The 18689-nt window shown below is 38.4% G+C and overlaps 1 protein-coding gene across 4 annotated transcripts in view; it reads right to left on the bottom strand.

Moving 5' to 3' along the window:
* The window catches only part of FAT3 (FAT atypical cadherin 3), a 679936-nt gene that overhangs the window by 529737 nt on the left and 131510 nt on the right, over positions 1-18689 (bottom strand). For all 4 annotated transcript variants that reach the window (XM_032167143.2, XM_032761586.2, XM_058446445.1 and 1 more), the window contains exon 2: positions 9269-12577. In XM_032167143.2, coding sequence (XP_032023034.1) covers positions 9269-12560 — 3292 coding nt within the window. In that variant the 5' untranslated portion in view covers positions 12561-12577. The remainder of the gene's footprint in view (positions 1-9268; positions 12578-18689) is intronic.

Genomic DNA, 18689 nt, shown 5'->3' with positions numbered 1-18689 from the left:
CCTGTACATCTGTAGGCATCTTAAGTTGTAACTGCAGATGGGGACCAGTGGCTCCCATTTTCATTTTAGCCATTTTGTCTCCTGTAGCCACTCCCTTTACAACCTAGTCAGAATAATGCTTCTAGGGCACAGGTTCTCAGTCCAAGCTGAGGAAAAGCTCTCCTTGTCGGAGAGTTGAAAGGTAGTGACTTGGGTTTTTGCCAATGCTTTGTTTACTAAGGACTTGTGGGGAGGAACCATGCTAAGCCATGACCAATGAGGAGACGCAAGAGAGCTGATCTGCTCCTAGAGCCAGTCCTGTGCTTTTCAGAGTAAGGCCATTGCCTGGGGGCTCTAGTCACTCCAGTGGAAGATGAATGCAAATTCCATGGTGATGTGACAAACAACTCTTTCCTCCCACACCCCAGAGAGCTAGCTCTAGCAGGTTGAGATCAATCCTGACTTTAGTGTATGTGTTACGTTTACTTTTATAAAAGTATAGTGTATATAAATAACCCAAAACAATAACCTTTCTGGGGTTTCTCATGGCAGTTGAAATAGCCCCACATGTAGTCATCAGAAAATAAGCCATTCCTCACACCAATATGGGATAAACTCCTTGACCTATGAGGGGTAGGAGTGCCTCCTGCTGTGTATTTTAGAATCTCTCCCCTACCTTGTTTCATGGCAGTGAAATGCCTCTTGGTCCTGTCCAAGTGTGTCTTTCACTGACTGATTTCTGAATCATATTCTAGTTGCTTGGCCCTGCCACATAGGCCCAGTGTTCATTTGAGCATAACTGCACTAAATCCTTTTTCTAGATCAGTATAATAAAGGAATGATGTGCAATTAAAAAAATCATCTACACATCCTCTTCAGTGCCAAGCTCTATAACAACAGAGAACAGGCACATGATAAATGTGGAAATGAGAGAAGGAAGAAGTAGAGGTCAAGAAAAAGGAAAAAGGAAGGAGGAAAGGAAGACAGGCAGTCTTTTAAGGAAGCAAGTGGAAGAAAAAATCATAAAAATGATTTAAACTCTGTTTTACACATCTTGAAGGTAACTACAAAGTCTGTTTTTTTACCATTTGCCATATCTTTTAGGGTATATGTGTGTACCTCAAACTTTTATCTTAGTTCATTTTTTTATTTGTTTGTTTTTCATACAGGGTCTCACTCTGTCACCCAAGCTGGAGTGCAATCGTGCAAACATGGCTCACTGCACCCTCAACCTCCTAGGCACAAGTGATCCTCCCACCTCAGCCTCCCATGTAGCTGGGACCACAGGTGCATGCCACCATGACCAGGTAAATTTTTTATTTTTATATTTTGTTGGTAGAGATGGGATCTTACTTTGTTGCCCAGGCTAGTCATGAACTCCTGGGCTCAAGCGATACTCCTGCCTTGGCCTCTCAAAGAGCTAGGATTACAGGCATGAGCTGCTGTGCTTGGCCTTTTATTTTAATTCTTTCAACTTTTATTCACTTTCAGTTCAAGACATTTCATATTCAATCTGTTATTTTACTCAGTATTATTCTCACCAGCATACTGCTTTCCAAAACCAACTAGAATATTAACTATGTTATGCAAATGAAAATCTATGAATTTAATCACAAAGAGTGGCCCAGAGGAGCCACTAAGTCCTATAACATCCAATGGGAAAATTTCGAGAGTCCTATTATATTCAATAACTTGTATACCAATGCCCAGAATTTAATATAAATTGAACTGAATCGTACACACAACTCTTTGTAGATTCTGTCTGTCGATAAGACATGCTTTCATAAAAACTGGCAAGTGAAAAATACGGACTACAGCCCATTTTAATTTTCATTTCATTTTCTTTTCAACGAAACATTGTGAATGTAGTGGCATCGCATAAATATTTATCAAACTCTATAATTCTTCCAACTGTAATGATAAATAAAAGTATCTTTCAATATGCGTACAAAACACTAGCAGAAAACCATTCTTAGAAGACTGAAATGAGATGCAAGCTATCTGAAGTCATGAAGGGCAATAAATTTATCCCACTGCCTTCTGGAGAGCCACAAATATATGAAGCAATCATCTGGTAGTTTTGGTAATCTATGCTTACTAGGCTTCTGAAATTTCACTGTTTGATAATTGAAGAAATAAAAATAACACAGCATCACTTGGCACTGGGGAAATGAGGATCCTGACCTGATGGGCTGGTAAGCCATTGAAAAATGTCTATTATTAAATATAAAAGGAAGACTGCCTACAGAGAAAAGACCACACAAGTTTCCAGGTTGTAGGTTTGCCAACCTATTTGGATTACCTCTTTACTGTCATTATTTTTATCATTTACTAGTTATACAGAGACAATAGTAGCTCAAGCCTGATACACAATGCAGACATAATTACAGATTTGAACCAACAGTCCTCTATTAAAACCTAAATTGCCCTCAGCCCACAGTTAAGAAAAGGTCAAGAAGAAGGCACCTGCTGAAAAGAGTAATAAAAACATGCCGTTTATTATTTTCCAGAAGCTTCTAATCCTTTCTCCCACCTGGCTTACATGACAACTACAAAGTTCATCAGAATGTTGTAGAGTGTTCAGGACTCCTCAGGGAAACATTACTTTTTTTCTCTCAAATAACTATGGTCAAAAAGTCTAGAGCCAAGAAAAGTTTCTGCTGTCACTTGATCATAACTTCATTCCTCTCCCTTGCTTGCTCGGGTCTCAAGGGGAAAATTTAAGGGCAAGCCTGGGCCAAAATGCAACAAGCCTCTTTTGATTTAGATGGGCGAGAGTAAAAATATCATCTCAGAAAAAGAATGAGGACAGGGACACCATTTAGTCTGGATTTGTCATGAATTAAACCAAAGCCACCAAATAACATCTGTCTTATTCCTCAACTTGTCAAAGAGGAGTTGCCAGGCAAGTTTGGGAAAAAGAAGTTGGAAAGATTAACAACCAGCTATAAGACAAAATATGATTGCTGGTGCTTCTGAGTATGAGACAAAGGAAGTTTATATTATATTATGCAAGAGATATGCTACTATAGGAATTAATCACCCTTTTAAATATCTGGGCTGAAGCTAATGGTTTCTTCAATGACAAAGAGCTCCTCATTCTTTCAAACAATACAGCTCTTCCATTTCTTGGTTTTCACTCACCCACTCTTGACTATGATGATTAGAAGCTTTGAACAAACAATATTAGACTCAGCACTGGCAGCTAGTGAACAGTTCTTCAATTGAACTAAATAACTAAAAGCTACACAATTGTTTGCCTTTATTCTTTCCTTGGCCACCAGCTGAAATAAATCCTTCTCCCTCCAGAAGATCAAAGTACAGCATCACAATGTTTGAGAGCTTGAAAGATCCTGGTACCCTACCATCCGGCCAAACCCCTCTTTTTTCTGTCTGAGGACACAGGTTCTTTAGCAAAACAAAAGTTGTTCTTTTATGGTAGAAAAGATGTGGAGAGCATAAGTTAGATGGGAAGATACAGACCCTGGTTTCACTTTCTTACCTTGTAAAAAAAAGCATTGGATAATTATTATCTCTCTACTGTTGGTACTGAAATGTACCAACACATCAAAGCAGTATTACAGAAACTGTAGTAGAGATTGCTAGAAAATATCGGTATTCAAAATATTTTAAAACTTAAAATCTGTTTTAGAAATATTTAAACAAGAAAAATATTTTATCAGTCAAGGTCCTGGCAGAAAACAGATGGCACACTCAAACTGGGTAATGAGGAACATTTAATAAATAGACTATTTACAAAGAAGTGGGCAGAGTTTAAAGAAGTAAAACAAAAATAGTGTCATAAACTAGGGCTAGTAACAGCAAGGAACTGTTCCACCCATCCGTAGAGAGATGGATCCAGGCCACAGTAACCAGTGTAGGAAGAGTCAAAGGGATGAATAGAGTGTTTGGAGAGGGCGTGCTCCTCACAGATGCTGCCTGCTAGGTGTCCTCATATGGCAGAAGAGCAGGGGAGCTAGCTGGAGCCTCTTTTATCAGGGCATTAATATCATTCATGAGGGTAGAATCTTCGTGATTCAATCCCTTCCCAAAAGCCCCACCTCTTAACATTATACATTTGTTATTAGGTTCTAACATGAGCTATGGGGGGTAGGGGAGGGGTGCACAAACATTTAGGACATAACAAGGAATATTCTTTTCTGCCCCACAGTGCTGAGCTTGGCCCCATGACCTGCTTTGGCCAATGGAAAGTGAGCCAGTTTTGAATAGATACTTTAAGAGGCACTGCAAGTTTGCACCAGCCCTCTTGAGCTCCTGACTCTCACTTTGAGAACATCACATCCCAGATAGTGAGTACTCCTTCAGCCTGGGTTCTGGAATGAAAAGACATGTGGATCAGATCCTAAGTCAACCCAGCCTGCCACAGTGGTGTTTCAGCTGTTCCCCCAGAGTCTGGGGCAAGAAAAAAATATTTCCATAAGCCAGTGAAGTTTCACAATTGTTTGTTATATAGCAATAACTCAGAAAAATCTGACAAATACATATGTGTAACAAGGTTATGATGGCATGCTAGACTGGAAAAGAGGGACAATAACATGAAATTTTGAGTCCATTACACTAGAGTTCAAATCTCAGCTCTGAACAGCTACCAGATGTGTGACCCTGTCTGGGCAAGCCTCAGTGATCCCTACCTTGTTGCATTACTGTGACAATTAGAAATAGTACCTAAAATGTACCTTGCACAATGCCTGGCACATAGTAGGTACTTGATAACTGGAAGAAATAATCCAATTAGTATAAAGGATGGCAAAATATCTTCCCAATTATTCATGATTAAAGTGCCAATTGGAAATTGTTCATCTCAATTAAATATTTCTTTAATTAGCCAGATAAATAGGGTGAAACCATTGCTCAAGTTTATAGCTTCCAAAATATTTATAGAAAATTACATTTTGAGATATATACTGTGCTTTTTCTAAAATGGTGTAAAACCTCTGAGTAGTCAAAAATATGAATCTCTGTCGTGTCAAAGAATAAGAATGCATTCTTTGTGAAGGAAAAAAACGATTAAATTGCATCTTCCAGACTAGTGATTTAAATTGTGATCAAATCCACTATAGTTGGGGAGGCCCCCATTTAATCCATTTACTGTGAACATTATTAAACATTTATTAAATGCTTGTGCATAGCAAAGAATTTCAAAGGTATGGTTTGATTCGCAGAGCTCTAAGAAAGTCAAGAACATAAAACTACTAAATGTATCAACTAATCCCAGCATACACACTTTCACAAAACATTAAGCATTACAATTACTGAAGCATAGAAATAGATTTTTATCCATTGGGAAGACATTCAGAAAAATATCACCACTAATAAATAATAAAAGATTACTTGAATTGTAAAATTTGACTAGAAAAGAAATTTAAGACATGAGCTCAAGTCTCTGCCTTTCAAAAAACTAAGAAAAAATATCTTACCGAAAAGATATATATAATCTGGTAGCCACTGTCTGAGGAGCTCAAGTAAATTTAGGGTAGTGTTTGCAAACCACATGAGGAGGAAATGCTTGAAAAGTTTAAATGAAGATTCCTGGGCTCCCACTCCAGACCTACTGAATGACAATCATTGGGAATTTGGCCTGGGAATCTGCATTTGTTAACAAACCCTCCAGGTGACTCATGTGTACTCTAAGTTTGAGAGCTGCTAACCAATGCAAACTGGGTAATCTTTGGCAGCTGACTTAAAGGCTTTAAAAGCCTCAAATCCAAGCAAATCTAGGCTATTCTATGCCCACAGCTTAAATAAAGACAACAGAGTCTAGATCTCAGACTCAGTAATCGCTACAGGGCTAAACAGCTTTTCATTCTGCCAGCAACTCAAACAATATTTTTTTTTAGCACTTGGAAGCAAAAAATTGATGGATCATTCAACAGTAGTAAAAATTCAACAGCACCAAGGTGACACCTTCTCTTATTGGACACACAATTGCCAAACTTCTCTTCAGCCCTAGCATTACCTGGAATCAAGTCCAGGTGGTCATTCCTCATCAGCTCCTTGGGCTTAGATTCTAAAATCCACAAGTGCTGAGAGGAGAGAAAGAAAGATGGTTAATACTGTATGGACACTCTAATCTTCATTAAAAAAAATCTCAACAAGCCCAAACCTCTTTTCCTGTAATAGAGAGAAAAAACCCAGTTGTGTTTTCTAAGAGAAGGGAACAGAATGAAATAATAAAGGAGGAAAGACATTGCTACTATAATTTTAAAACTATGAAAACACATCAGAAACGTGTAAGAATTGAAAGGAAAGGGCACTGGAATAGGACTGAGGAGATGTGGGTTCAAGATGCAGCTTATATCCTCTAAAGCCTATGTGACCTTATAAACTCACTTAGCTACTCTTCAACTCAAAGGAGTTGATGTTTATTGGAAAGAGGTTTTTAAGTCACAAAGCAATGTCAAAATGTAAGTGGCATTAGTATCACTGATGACAAAAGTTTTTATTTTTATTTTTAATTATTATTTTTTTTAAGACAGGGTGTCACTCTGTCACCCAGGTTACAGTGCACTGGTGCGGTCACCACTCACTGCAGCCTCGACCTCCTGGGCTCAAGTGATCCTCCTGCCTCAGCTTCCTGAGTCAGTGGGACTACAGGTGTTCACCACCACACCCAGCTAATTTTTTGTATTTTTTTTTTTTTTGTAGAGATGGAATTCCACCATATTGACCAAGCTAGTCTGGGACTCCTGAGCTCAAGAGATCCACCTGCCTTGGCCTCCCAAAGTGCTAGAATTATAGGCATGGGCTGCCATGACTGGCCAATAAAAGTTATAATTCAGAATATAATGGAGCAAATGCAAATACATATCTTTTCTAAATAACACTCAAGGTAGAAACATTGTAGCAAGTTACCTGTGGGAAAATCTAGGCCACTAACACCAAAGTGTTCCTAGTTTTCACTGTATCAGGTAAACCAAAATGCAACTTCCTGATTAAAACAAAAACAAAAAACCTCGGTATGGCTTGATGTAGTCATCTGTACAGCAGTGGTGAATGATTCAGCTCAAACTTTTCCTATCAGCAGTGGTGAATGATTCAGCTCAAACTTTTCCTATAACCTACCTACCCACATTTACCTGAGTCTCAAAGCTAAGTTCATCACTGGAGAGCCATACAAACAATGGGGCTATAAAGAAAACAGGAAGGTTAATCAATGGCCAGCACCATTAGTCAGTAAGTCCAGAGTTGCAAGGATTTTGAAACCTGTTTAATACTTTATTGCCTTACAGATTTTAGCTCAACACCAAATTTCAGTGTAGTTGGGAACATGCAAGGAAATTCCAACTTATCTTTAGATGAGTGAGAGCAAGGTATACTGCAGTTACACAAAGCTAAGTTTGAAAGTAGGCTCCACATTCTATGTCTTCTCTGAACCTCAGTTCATGAGTTGGTAATTATCAGCCCCAGCTCATGGTGCTGTTGGCAGAATTAAATAAGACCTGTCTATAAAAACCCTCTGTACAGTGTCTGGTACATTGTAAGTACTCGATGAACTCATTATTATTAGTAGTAAAGTATTAGTACCGAGTAGGCACTCGGTAAAGGCTAGTTCCCCTCTTTCATCATTTTGTACTTAAAAGGCAGAAATATATTCCAACTAAATTATAAGGAATATGTAATAACATACAGTATGTGGCAAAGTCAGGGGTGAAATTTCCTAATATTGACTTTTTAATCTACTATAGCTATAGAGACCAATTTTATAATTTACACTGGCCATAATTAGAGCCTATGTATACAAAAGTTATAGTTTAAACTTGAGATGGTACATATAGCTTTCTTGCTACCTAATATTTAATATAGTTTCTTAAATCTTTTTTTTTGGTATTGTGGATATACAGTTAGTATGTCTGTAGTGATACCTTCCTACTACCTGTTCTAATCATCATCATCATCACTGGGACTGTTATGAACTGAATGTATGTGTCCCCTACAAATTCATACTCTGAAGCCCTAACCCCCTATGTGATGCTATATAGAGATAGAGCCTTTGGGAGGAAGTTAGGTTTTGATGAGGTCATGAGGGTACAGCCTTAATGATGGCATTAGTGCCCTTATAGGAAGAAAAAGACCAAAGCCTGCTCTGTTTGCCATGTGGGGACATGGCAAGAAGTTGGTAGCTGGCAAGCCCAGAAGAAGGCCTTCATCTTGACTGTGCTGGTGCCCTGATCTTGGACTTCCAGCCTCCTGAACTATGAGAAATAAATGTCTGTTGTTTAAACTACCTAGTCTGTGGTATTTTGCTGTAGGAGCTTCAGCTGACTAAGGGAACAAAAGCACTCTACGAGTATTGTGGACAAGCATCTAATGTATGTAAATGTGCTCTGAAAATGGTAAGGTGCTAATATTACCATTTAAACAAGACTAGGGAAGACACAGGCCCTCACTTGAGATGTCTACAATCTAAAATCTAGAAAAATGCACAGTGCTAACAAAGGAACAGAAACACACACATACACAAAGACATTCATGTGTCCAGGCACATGAACATTTTAAAGACAAATAGCGACAATAACAAGTATCTTAAAAAACCTGTATCTGTGTCTACGAATGAATAATGTAAAAAGTAAGTCAGAAGCGATGAAAATACTGGAACAATGTTGCCCCATATTTTTTAATGTTCTGTAAAAAATCTCCTTACAAGTAAATTCTTAAAATCAATTTTTATAAATAAAATTCATAGCAAAACTCATTTATTCCATTAAGAAAACATTTGTAGAAGCACACCTCCTTATATTAATGGAGCTACAGAGTGCAAATGCCCATGATTCAAGGACCAGATGAACCCATGAAAGATAAAAGAGCAAGCAACTAATGCAATATCACTTCTGCAAAGCCTTACTGTAAAGGGAAAGATTCCTATGTAAGATCCATTTGAAAATCCATTTCACACTTCTAACTTAGAGCCAATTCAAATGTAATTTACTTTATCAGAGTCCTTCATTTAGAGAGGGTCAGGAGTACAATCAACAGAAGTGACAATTACTTAGGCTTATCAAAAGATGACCTGGTAGCAGTAGTGCTGAGCAAGAAAAAAACAAAACAAAACAAACCAGGACTCCCACTGGAAACCACGGCTGTTAGTTTCTAAACAGATCTTCTAATAAACCAGAACATTCTAAGAAAAAGCATCTATTTGCGTCGTCTCTGCACCAAATGCAACCTCATTTGTCATTCTATTGTAGTGTCCTAACATCCCTTTACTTTTCCATTGTTGACCATTTAAAAGAGGTGAAACAACACTCTTGGCACAAACTATTACACTTACCACTCTCGTCGTCTATACTGAACCTTCCAAGACCACTGCCATCCCTGATGGAGTACTGGATCTCTCCATCCCTTCCAGAATCTTCATCTCGAGCAGTCACCTGCAGCACGCTTGTTCCAATGCGTGAGTTTTCTTTTACAGATCCAACAACAGCAAAGTCTGGGAAATAGGGAGTGTGGAGGTTTTCATTGACATCCACCACTTCCACCTCAACAAAGGAAACAGATGACAGAGAGACAGGCCGCCCTTTGTCTTTGGCCCGCACAGTAAGGTTATAGAACTGCTGTTTCTCATAATCAAGCTCTTTGCTCAAGCGGATGGCACCACTTGCTTTATCTATTTCAAATCTCCCATTATAGTCATTGACCAAAGAATAGCGCACTTGACCCCCCAATCCAAGATCTGGATCATGAGTCTCAAGCCAAGCAATGACAGTGCCAACAGGGAGATCTTCAAGAACCTTCACACTATAGCTACTGGGAATGAAAGCCGGGGAGCAGTCATTGACATCATCTAAAAAAACTTTAAGAGTGACAACTGAAAACAGCTGCTGACCACTCTCTGCCTTGTCCCTGGCTTCTATTTTCAAAGAATAATTGGCTTTAGATTCCCGGTCCAACTGGTCGGCTACATAAACGATTCCAGTTGAGCTATTGATGGCAAACTGCTGTGTATCTGTCAAGACTGAGTAAGTCACTTCACCATTAGAACCTAAGTCTTTGTCTCTGGCTTCCACTTGAATGATTTCAGTACCAATGCCTGAACTTTCAAGAATGTTAACTGAGTAACTGTCTTGAATAAAAACTGGGCTATTGTCATTAGCATCCTCCACATTGATGGTCAGCAGTCTCCATGACGATTTCTGTGGATTACCTAAGTCATAGATGGTGATATTAAGGAGATAGAGGTCTGTGTGTTCTCGATCCATAGGCATAAGGACTTTAAGCTGCCCAGTCTCCATATCAATATTAAAGCAACTATCTGTATTTCCATCTGATATTGTAAATAACACTTTTCCATTGAAGCCGGAGTCGGCATCATAGGCTTTAATCTTCAGAATGTTAGCATCAACTGGCAGATCCTCCTTTACAGCCACATCAGAAGGAAAAGACTTGTCAAAATATGGTCCCTGTCTATTAATTGAGTAAAAGTCAAGAAATCCATCTTCCAGATTCAGTTTCCCATTTGCTTTTGCCTTAATGAGTAGTTTCTCTGCCAGCTTTTGAGCCACACGAGTTTCTCTGCAACTGAAGCTCTTTGAAGACACTTTCCCATGTAGGACTGAAATGTTAATAGACATGGGGTCTGCAAGATTCTCTCCATCAGTTGCTGTAATTCTGAGGGCAAAGTTGCCATTTTTAATGCCAGAATTTGTCAGTGATTTTTTAAGCTGTAAAACACCAGAATCTGGGTTTAAATAAAAGAAGCCAAGTTCATTTCCAGAAATGATTTTGTACTTTACAAGTTCAAGTTCATCAATATCGATCGCTGAGACCGCTGTGATGTGACCACCAACCGGAAAGTCATATGAAATAACTCCCTGGCAAGCCACTTTTTCAAAGAGAGGGCTGTTGTCGTTGACATTTCCTATTCGAATAGTCACATTAACCTCACTTTCATGGCGGTACGGCGAACCCCAGTCAGAGGCTCTAACAACGAATCTGTAAATTTCTGGGGAGGATTCAAAATCCAATTCTTCAGTTGTGCTAATAACACCTGTAAACTGGTTAATGGCAAATGGTAACAAATTCAGGCTGGCGATACTATAGGTGATGTACCCATTTTCTCCTTTATCCTTATCAGAAGCCGAAACTGTTAGAACGCTGGTTCCCACTGGGACACTTTCATTCACATAAGCATCATACAGTGGTTGCTGAAATTCTGGGGTGTGGTCGTTCGCATCTTCTATGCTGATGGTGACTTGTGCTTTTAAATCTCCTTCCTTGTTTGTCACCTCCAGTTTATAAACCTCCTTCTTAATAGTATTCAGTGGCTGTGCTGTAACAATCAGACCCGACCGAGGATTAATTTTAAAGTACACGGCATCCTCACCAGGAGACAATTTGTATTCCACATCTATTGGTTCAGGACTTAATTTTACTATAGCAACCACGACACCAGGAGGGGAAAATTCACTTACGCTCACATCGTACACTTCTTTTTCAAATCTAACGGGGACAGTGTCTCTTGTGGGGTTGCCAATGTAGACTGCCTTTAATGCTGAAAATTTTTGAGGAGATCCCTTGTCTTTTGCTTGAAGAGTGAGATTGTAGCCATAGGGAAACCTCTCCCAGTCAATCTGCCTCCTCTCCTTAATCTTGTACTCATTCAACCACTTTCCGTCCTTAGCCAGGAAGAACTGATCTAAAGGATCCCCAGACACAATGGAAACAGATTCGATCTCTCCATTGGCTCCATCATCTAAGTCATCAACAGTCACCACTGCATATGTTGGCTCTTTTTCCAATGAGAAAGGAACATGAGTGACTACATGGATTGTTGGGGCATGTTCATTTATGCGCTCAATGTGAACATAAAGCTTTGCAGTACTGCTCACTCCATTGTTTCCATATAGTTTCATTCCCCGGTCCACAGCCAAAATTTCCAGATCATACCTATTCTTTTCATCATAATTTAATCGACCACTTAAGGAGATGACACCACTCGTGGGGTGAACTGAAAAGAGATCAACTTTATTTTTAAAGTAGTAGTAGAATTCTCCATTGGAACCAATATCTGCGTCTGTTGCAGTCACCTGGGCGACACTAGTCCTTAGAGGTGTGCTTTCTGCTATGGTAACAGAGTATGTTGTGGGTGAAAACAAAGGTCTTAGATCATTCATATCTAAAACCTGTATATTCACTTTGGTCCATGCTTCCAAATCCTCTCCTCTGACAGAACCTTTTACTATCAATAAATAATTATCCTGGATTTCCCTATTTAATATGGCAGAATTGCCACCTTTAGTTCTTATTCTGAGAAAACAGAAATCTGCAATGATGACTTCCTCTGCTTTGAAAAAGCCTTCCTCGTCTCCGGACACTATTCTGTATTTGATATCCCAGGATAGATCTATTAAGGTGATGCCCATTCTACTCTGGCTGTTGATGTAGGTCCTTGCTGCTGAGTTCTCATACACGGTAGCATTATAAATGGAATGTGTGAAGTGGAAGCCCAGGGGTCCAGTCCCCGGCAGCCCCTGGGAGACAGTGGCCAAAAGCTTGAAAAGCAGGAGGATGAGGCAACAAGGAGGAGGGCGTGTGCCCACACAGTGTCCCATAATTATATCCATCACATCATATTTCCATCCTGGAGGGAAGAAAGAGAGAGAGAAAAGATAAATTAACCATCCTGGAAGAAGGGGGAGAGTGGGAGATAACTATTAGGAAGCCATGCTTTTTAAAACTTTATCATAAAATCTTTTTACTAAAACAGCAATATAAGAAAAAATTAGAAACCTCGCCACTACTAGGTAATAAGGAACTCAAGATTACTAGAATTTAGCCCAATCTTGTAAGAATTTTTTTCAAGTGACACTTTGTTTTAAATAACACTTTTATACTACTGACAGGGTTGTTCATTGGTACAATATTTCTTACATTCTGAACGTCAATTTAGAGATATATTGGAGGCCTTAAGTGCATTTACCTTTGACTTAGAACTGCCTTTGCAGTAATTATCCTATAGAAACATTTAAACAAGTATCTGTTATAGCACAGTTTAAAGTAAAAAAAAAATGAAGAGATGCTAAATGCCTATCAATAGAGGACTGAATAATTCATCGTGTATTCATAAAATACTATACAGTCATTAAAAATAGAGACATAAAAGATGTGCATTTTCAGATGCAGTAAGATGTAATGCTAAGAAAAAAAGGTCATCAAACAGTATATATAGCATGAGTTCTATTATTATATAAACATCTATATGTGCAACTGAATTTTTATATTTAAAAAGGATTAACTGTCTTGTGGAATTTGGTGGCATATTTGCATTTTCTAACTTTTCTTCAACGAACATTGTTCATCAATAGTTACATAATTACTTTTATAATTATAATCTTTTAAAAATGCTTCAAGGTATTACCATCTTTTATTGTGCTTACTTTTAAACTGATCAAGGCTTATGCATAATGCAACGCCATGAGAATGAACAAAGTGTCAAGTTTCGAAGCAGAGACAATAATCCCTAAGGAGCTATATGACTGGAGTGATACCCAGAACTATTCAGAACAAGGGAGGTAAGAGTGATTACTTGCAAGAAAAACTTAAGAAATTACAAGAGATACTTTCAATTACTTTCATCAACAACTATTAAATTTGGACAGTTTCTACAGTTTCATGACTATGTGGGTTAAAAGATACAAACTTTTTCCTATTTTAGCCAGTAAAATCAATCAAGGAGAGGGGAGAAAGGAGGTATTCAACAAGAAAAAGTTAAGTCTATTCATATCCAAAGGATCAGATTTTTAGAACCCCCAAATATGAGTTCTTCCATCCAGTCTTATACTCTGCAAGCCCTTGACATTCTCCTTTTCTTCCTTTACAGGGAACGTGAAGATGAGAGGAAATGGAAAATGAATTTCTTTGCAGGCATGCAATGATGTACGCACTGTGTCAGTCATTTTTCCACTTTGTTGTGTTTAATCTTCATGAAAATCCTAAGTAATAGGTACTATTTTACCCAATGACATATTAGAAAACTGAGGGTCAGAGAAGTTAATCTATTTAGTTGAGACATTTGCCCAAGCAATGTTCCCCAGCCGGCAAGTAGCAAAGCAGGATCTCAGACCTTAATCTTTCTCTAAAATCCATGCTTTTCCCCATCACACAGTCACTTTCTCAAAATTACCTGCAAGCAAGAATGAAATAATTAAGGATCCTAGAAGCACATATGACATAATTTAATTCTAATGAAATAGTCAACATACATCATTGATTTTAAAAAGCACAACCCATCCCTGCCCCCAGCATATCTTTTTGGTTATCTCCTCTCTGGTTTTAATGTAGTTCTAATTATTGGCTGCAAACTGAAAAAAAAAAAAAAAAAACCTTACAGGAGTTTAACATATTAAAATATTACAAATTATATGGTTTATAAAACCCTTTGATATCCAAGGTTAGCAAGGCACATATTATAACCTTTTTGTTAATGAGAATATAAAACCTCATTTTCCTATCTAGACTTTATTAGTTAAGTCTAAATAGACTTAACTTTTTCTTGTTGAATACCTCCTTTCTCCCCTCTCCTTGATTAATTTTACTGGCTAAAATAGGAAAAAGTTTTTATCTTTTAACCCACATAGTCATGAAACTGTGGAAACTGTCTAAATTTAATAGTCATTGATAGAGTCTAGCGGACTCTAGATTAGCGCTCAGGCTCTCTCCATACCCCACAAGGCTTTCCTATTTTTTTTTTTTTTTTCAGCTCCACCTTATAGGAGACTCTCCTGAAGTGAAACCCTGAGCATGCAAATGCTGGTTCTGCCTGGGAATGTAAGATATCTTGCTGCTATCATCTGCTGAAGTATCCAGTAGAAAACATGGAGTTACAGATAGAAAAAGTCAAGTTTAATTTAGGGACTTTACAGGCATTAATAGACAGCAAAAATGAAAAGCCGAAAAAGGAAGTAAGCATCTATAAAGGAAGTTAATTTCACATGCAGTTCTTTAGAGACATTGCATGTGCTAAGTAAGTGGAACAGGCAGCCTGTGGACAGCAGCTCTGGTAACTAGGGCAGGGACCAAGTCAGATGGCCGCTGGTGACCCTCCTCAGTAAGTTCCTAGAAAGACATCACTGGGCTGCTGGTCATTTCAAAGGAAACTTCATTAAGAAAATGATATATTTGGGGTTTTCTGGATGCAGAAGGTTCAAATGTCCTACCTAGCAGAGTGGCGAATCCCACAGTGTGATTGGGGTGTTTACTTTATGGAGCACAGTCAGCTGAAATATGGAAGCAAAAGAACCTCTCTGTAGTGATCATGGAAGTAAACTAGCAGAAGCTTTAATAGTATTTTGTATGCCTCAGGAGTCTCTATTTCATCATCTCAAAAGGCTCCAAAGCAGTGGAGACATTTTTAGGCTCACTGTGGACATGTGAACATGGTAAAGTAAGCAAGTCTCTCATAAGGGAATGCAAAGGTTAGGTTACACTCTCTCAAGGTGAAATACTGGGATCACTCCCAGAATGCTCCAGAGAAATACAAATAAAGTTTCTGCCCCATTTCCCACTCACTATTCTGTGCTGAGAAGACTTCCGTAACAGTAATTTTGCCAATCCTTAGCCCAAGGAGTCTAGACTCCATGGTCACCAGACAGGAAAACTTCCCCAATGAAAAATTCAGTTCAACTGAACTTTTCTGAGTCTGCCCCCTCATTCACACTCTGAACTTCTACTTAAGGAAACCTGATGGGAAGTACATCACTCTATTCCCAGCATCCAGTACAGCATCCACCACACAGGAAGCAAACAACACTGGTTTGTTGAACAGAACCCTAAGTACTAATGTAACCAGAGGCCCAGATGCCTTTAATATGCTCCATTTCCTATTCCCCAACAAAAAGCACATCTTACTTCAGGAAACCGAATCAAGAAATTATACAGGTTCAAAGGAACCTTAAAGATCATCTGTTCCAATCTCCTGAGTTTACAGATGAAGAAACTAGGGTCCATAAAATGAAGAGATTCCCCTAATGCCAGGTCCAAGTTTCCCAGGTTCAGAGCTAATACCAAACTGAAACACGCTTCAATTGAACTAGTTTTCATTGAGTTACATTACAATTTTAGAGCTGTGGTTTATCATTATTTTGGAGTCATCTTCCTTTTCTGACACCATATTACTCTCCCTGGTGTTATTTCTTCCTCTAGTAGTTAACTGTTTATATATAAACATTAAAGTGCCCTAAGGGGATAGTTACTTTTACAAATCTCTATGAATCTTTCAAGGCAAAGAATGCTGTCATAATATGAAAATGTATCATTCAATTTAACTATTAAAAAATTGGTGCTTTTGCATAGTGAGTTTTTCTTTCAGCAAGATACATTGCTGGAATTGTTTTCTTATAAACTGGAATCAGTGGTCTTAAATGCAAATAGAAAATATTTCAAAACAAGCATAAATGGAGTAGTATTATCATGTACTGAAATTTAGACCTACCACCAAAAAATTGAGCAGGACTAAGTTTGTCAAATTCAGTTGTTGAAAACAAAATATCTTTTAAGGCTTTTGTATCTTTATTGTGGCAAAGGAAAAAAAAGCCCTATCTGGCACAAATTATTTTAAAAAGCCTTGCAGTTTTCCCACTTACTAGGAAATGAATGAGTGCTAGAAGCTAGGAATGTTGTAAAATTTTGCAAAGCAAATACTAGAATCGAATTTTGTCTTCTTTTCTTTTTAGCATGCCAAGACAACTGTTCAGGTTTTTTTAAAAAATAATATTGCCTTTTCCATATTGAAGCCAAGCTATTTGTGAAGCCAATATGACAGTTACAGTGTTTTAGATGCTCTGCACATTGATTTATTCTACTGCTTCTAGATTATTTTAAAGAAAGCACTTAGTTCCCAACCTCAGAACCTATTTTCTACGACTTACTAACATAATCAATAATTTTTGATATAATCTCCAAAGAGATCATCAAGCCATCAATCTTTGAGACATTTATTTTTCAGAGGCATTCCTGGTGTGCCTCCCCATCCTGCCCTTCTGCTCTGTTAGGATGGATCTTACTGTGGGACTCAGAAGGGCATGCAGATTTTTCTTTCCATGGATGAATAAATACCAGAGATCTTGGGGGCAGGGAACAGCAATCACAGAGACTACCTCTCTGGGACAGCCTTGGCTCTGCAGGGTACCTATGCTTGCTTTGGTAACCTGATAAAGCTGCTTTTTGCCAACATTAATTTGGTCTGCTTAAATTGGTGAGACTTCTGAATACTACCAAAGGTATTTTAAAAATATATTTCATTTTCATTCCCTCTCTTCCTATCTTTTCTATTTTGAGGGGATTTTGTTAGCCAAATCGGGAGGGTACTCAAGAAATTTGCTATGTTAGGCTGTAAAGCAAAGAACAAAGTCAATATAGAGTCCCCTTGACAGGAGTCCTTGAGGAAGGTGACCCGTGTTCAAACTGCAAATGGAAGATCAGTCTCTGCTCCAGTGTATGCAGTGCCAGAGCCAATGCCAACACAAAGGCAGAGCATGCAATGGTTACAGAACGTGCACTTTGGCACTTGACTGCCTGCATTTGAATCCTATCTATGCCATTTACTAGCTTTACAACCCCAGGCAAGCTATTGAACCTCTCTGCACCTCAGTTTATTCTTCTATAAAATGAGAACAATAATGCCTACCAAATAGGATTTGAGTTAATAAATGGAAAATACTTAAAACACTTCATGGCACATTGTATATAATTGTTAGCTATTATCATTAATAAAGGCAAATTTTAGAGAAGACAAAATCTGGGAATCACCAGACAGGGAGTAAAATTTACAACCTACTCTACGTTTTATTTTCCAGTAGAAAAAAACACACATCAAAGGTAAAGGAAAGAATGTCCTTTCTTTACTAAAAGCAAAGGAAGAACACTATGTTAGCCTCAAAGGTCAGAGAAACCTGAGTTGAATCCAGGACTTGCCATCTAGTGGCTGGGTGACTTTGGGGCTAATATTGAAAGCTTCATTAAATCTCAGTTTCTCTATCTTTAAAATGGGGAGTATAAGAGTTCCTACTCTCAGGTAAAAGGCTTAACATAGTATCTGGCACATAGTAAATATTCTGTGAATATTAACTGACATAATTATTAAGGTTTTCAGAAGCAGGGATACAAAACAAAAAACAAGTCAAACTGAGGTAAGGATAAAGGTCCAGAGAGGAACCACACCTAATATGAAAGCTACCCTCTCCCAGATCACAAACTTGTGCCAGGGGTCAGAGTCAATGCCACAGAGAGGTCCTGTGCATGGTGACATGGCCAAAAGCTATTGCCAGAGCTCTGTAATCGATTCCAATTCCTGTGTGTGCACTTTCAAACTCCAAAAACTACAGCTGCATTAGGGAGCTACTCTTTAGACCTAGCATTTAATTCCTGGGGAGTTCAAGCAAGATTTCTCCTTGCAATGATGAGTCCCAGAACAGCCAGATACTGCTTAGCCCTATCTTCTAGAGCAGCCTATTCTGATACCACTCAAATTACCATTCTCATGGCACTACTTTATGTTCTGGGTCCTTGCTCCTGAAATCAGTTATAGGCTGCTCGTATGACATACTTGGGAATAAAGTTTTACTCCCTGGCTGGTGCTAATGGCTGCCTGAAAAGAAGAAAAAGGGTTTGATGCAGGTTATTTTTTTTAAATACAAACCATTGTAGCTAGAGAATGTATAAGATAATATACTAAGTATTTGAATCACAATAATTTA

This window comes from Hylobates moloch, unplaced genomic scaffold (assembly GCF_009828535.3).
Source record: "Hylobates moloch isolate HMO894 unplaced genomic scaffold, HMol_V3 SCAFFOLD_11, whole genome shotgun sequence".
Lineage (NCBI taxonomy): Eukaryota > Metazoa > Chordata > Mammalia > Primates > Hylobatidae > Hylobates > Hylobates moloch.
Note: the sequence above shows the minus strand (reverse complement) of the source record. Positions and strands in the feature narration are given on the sequence as shown.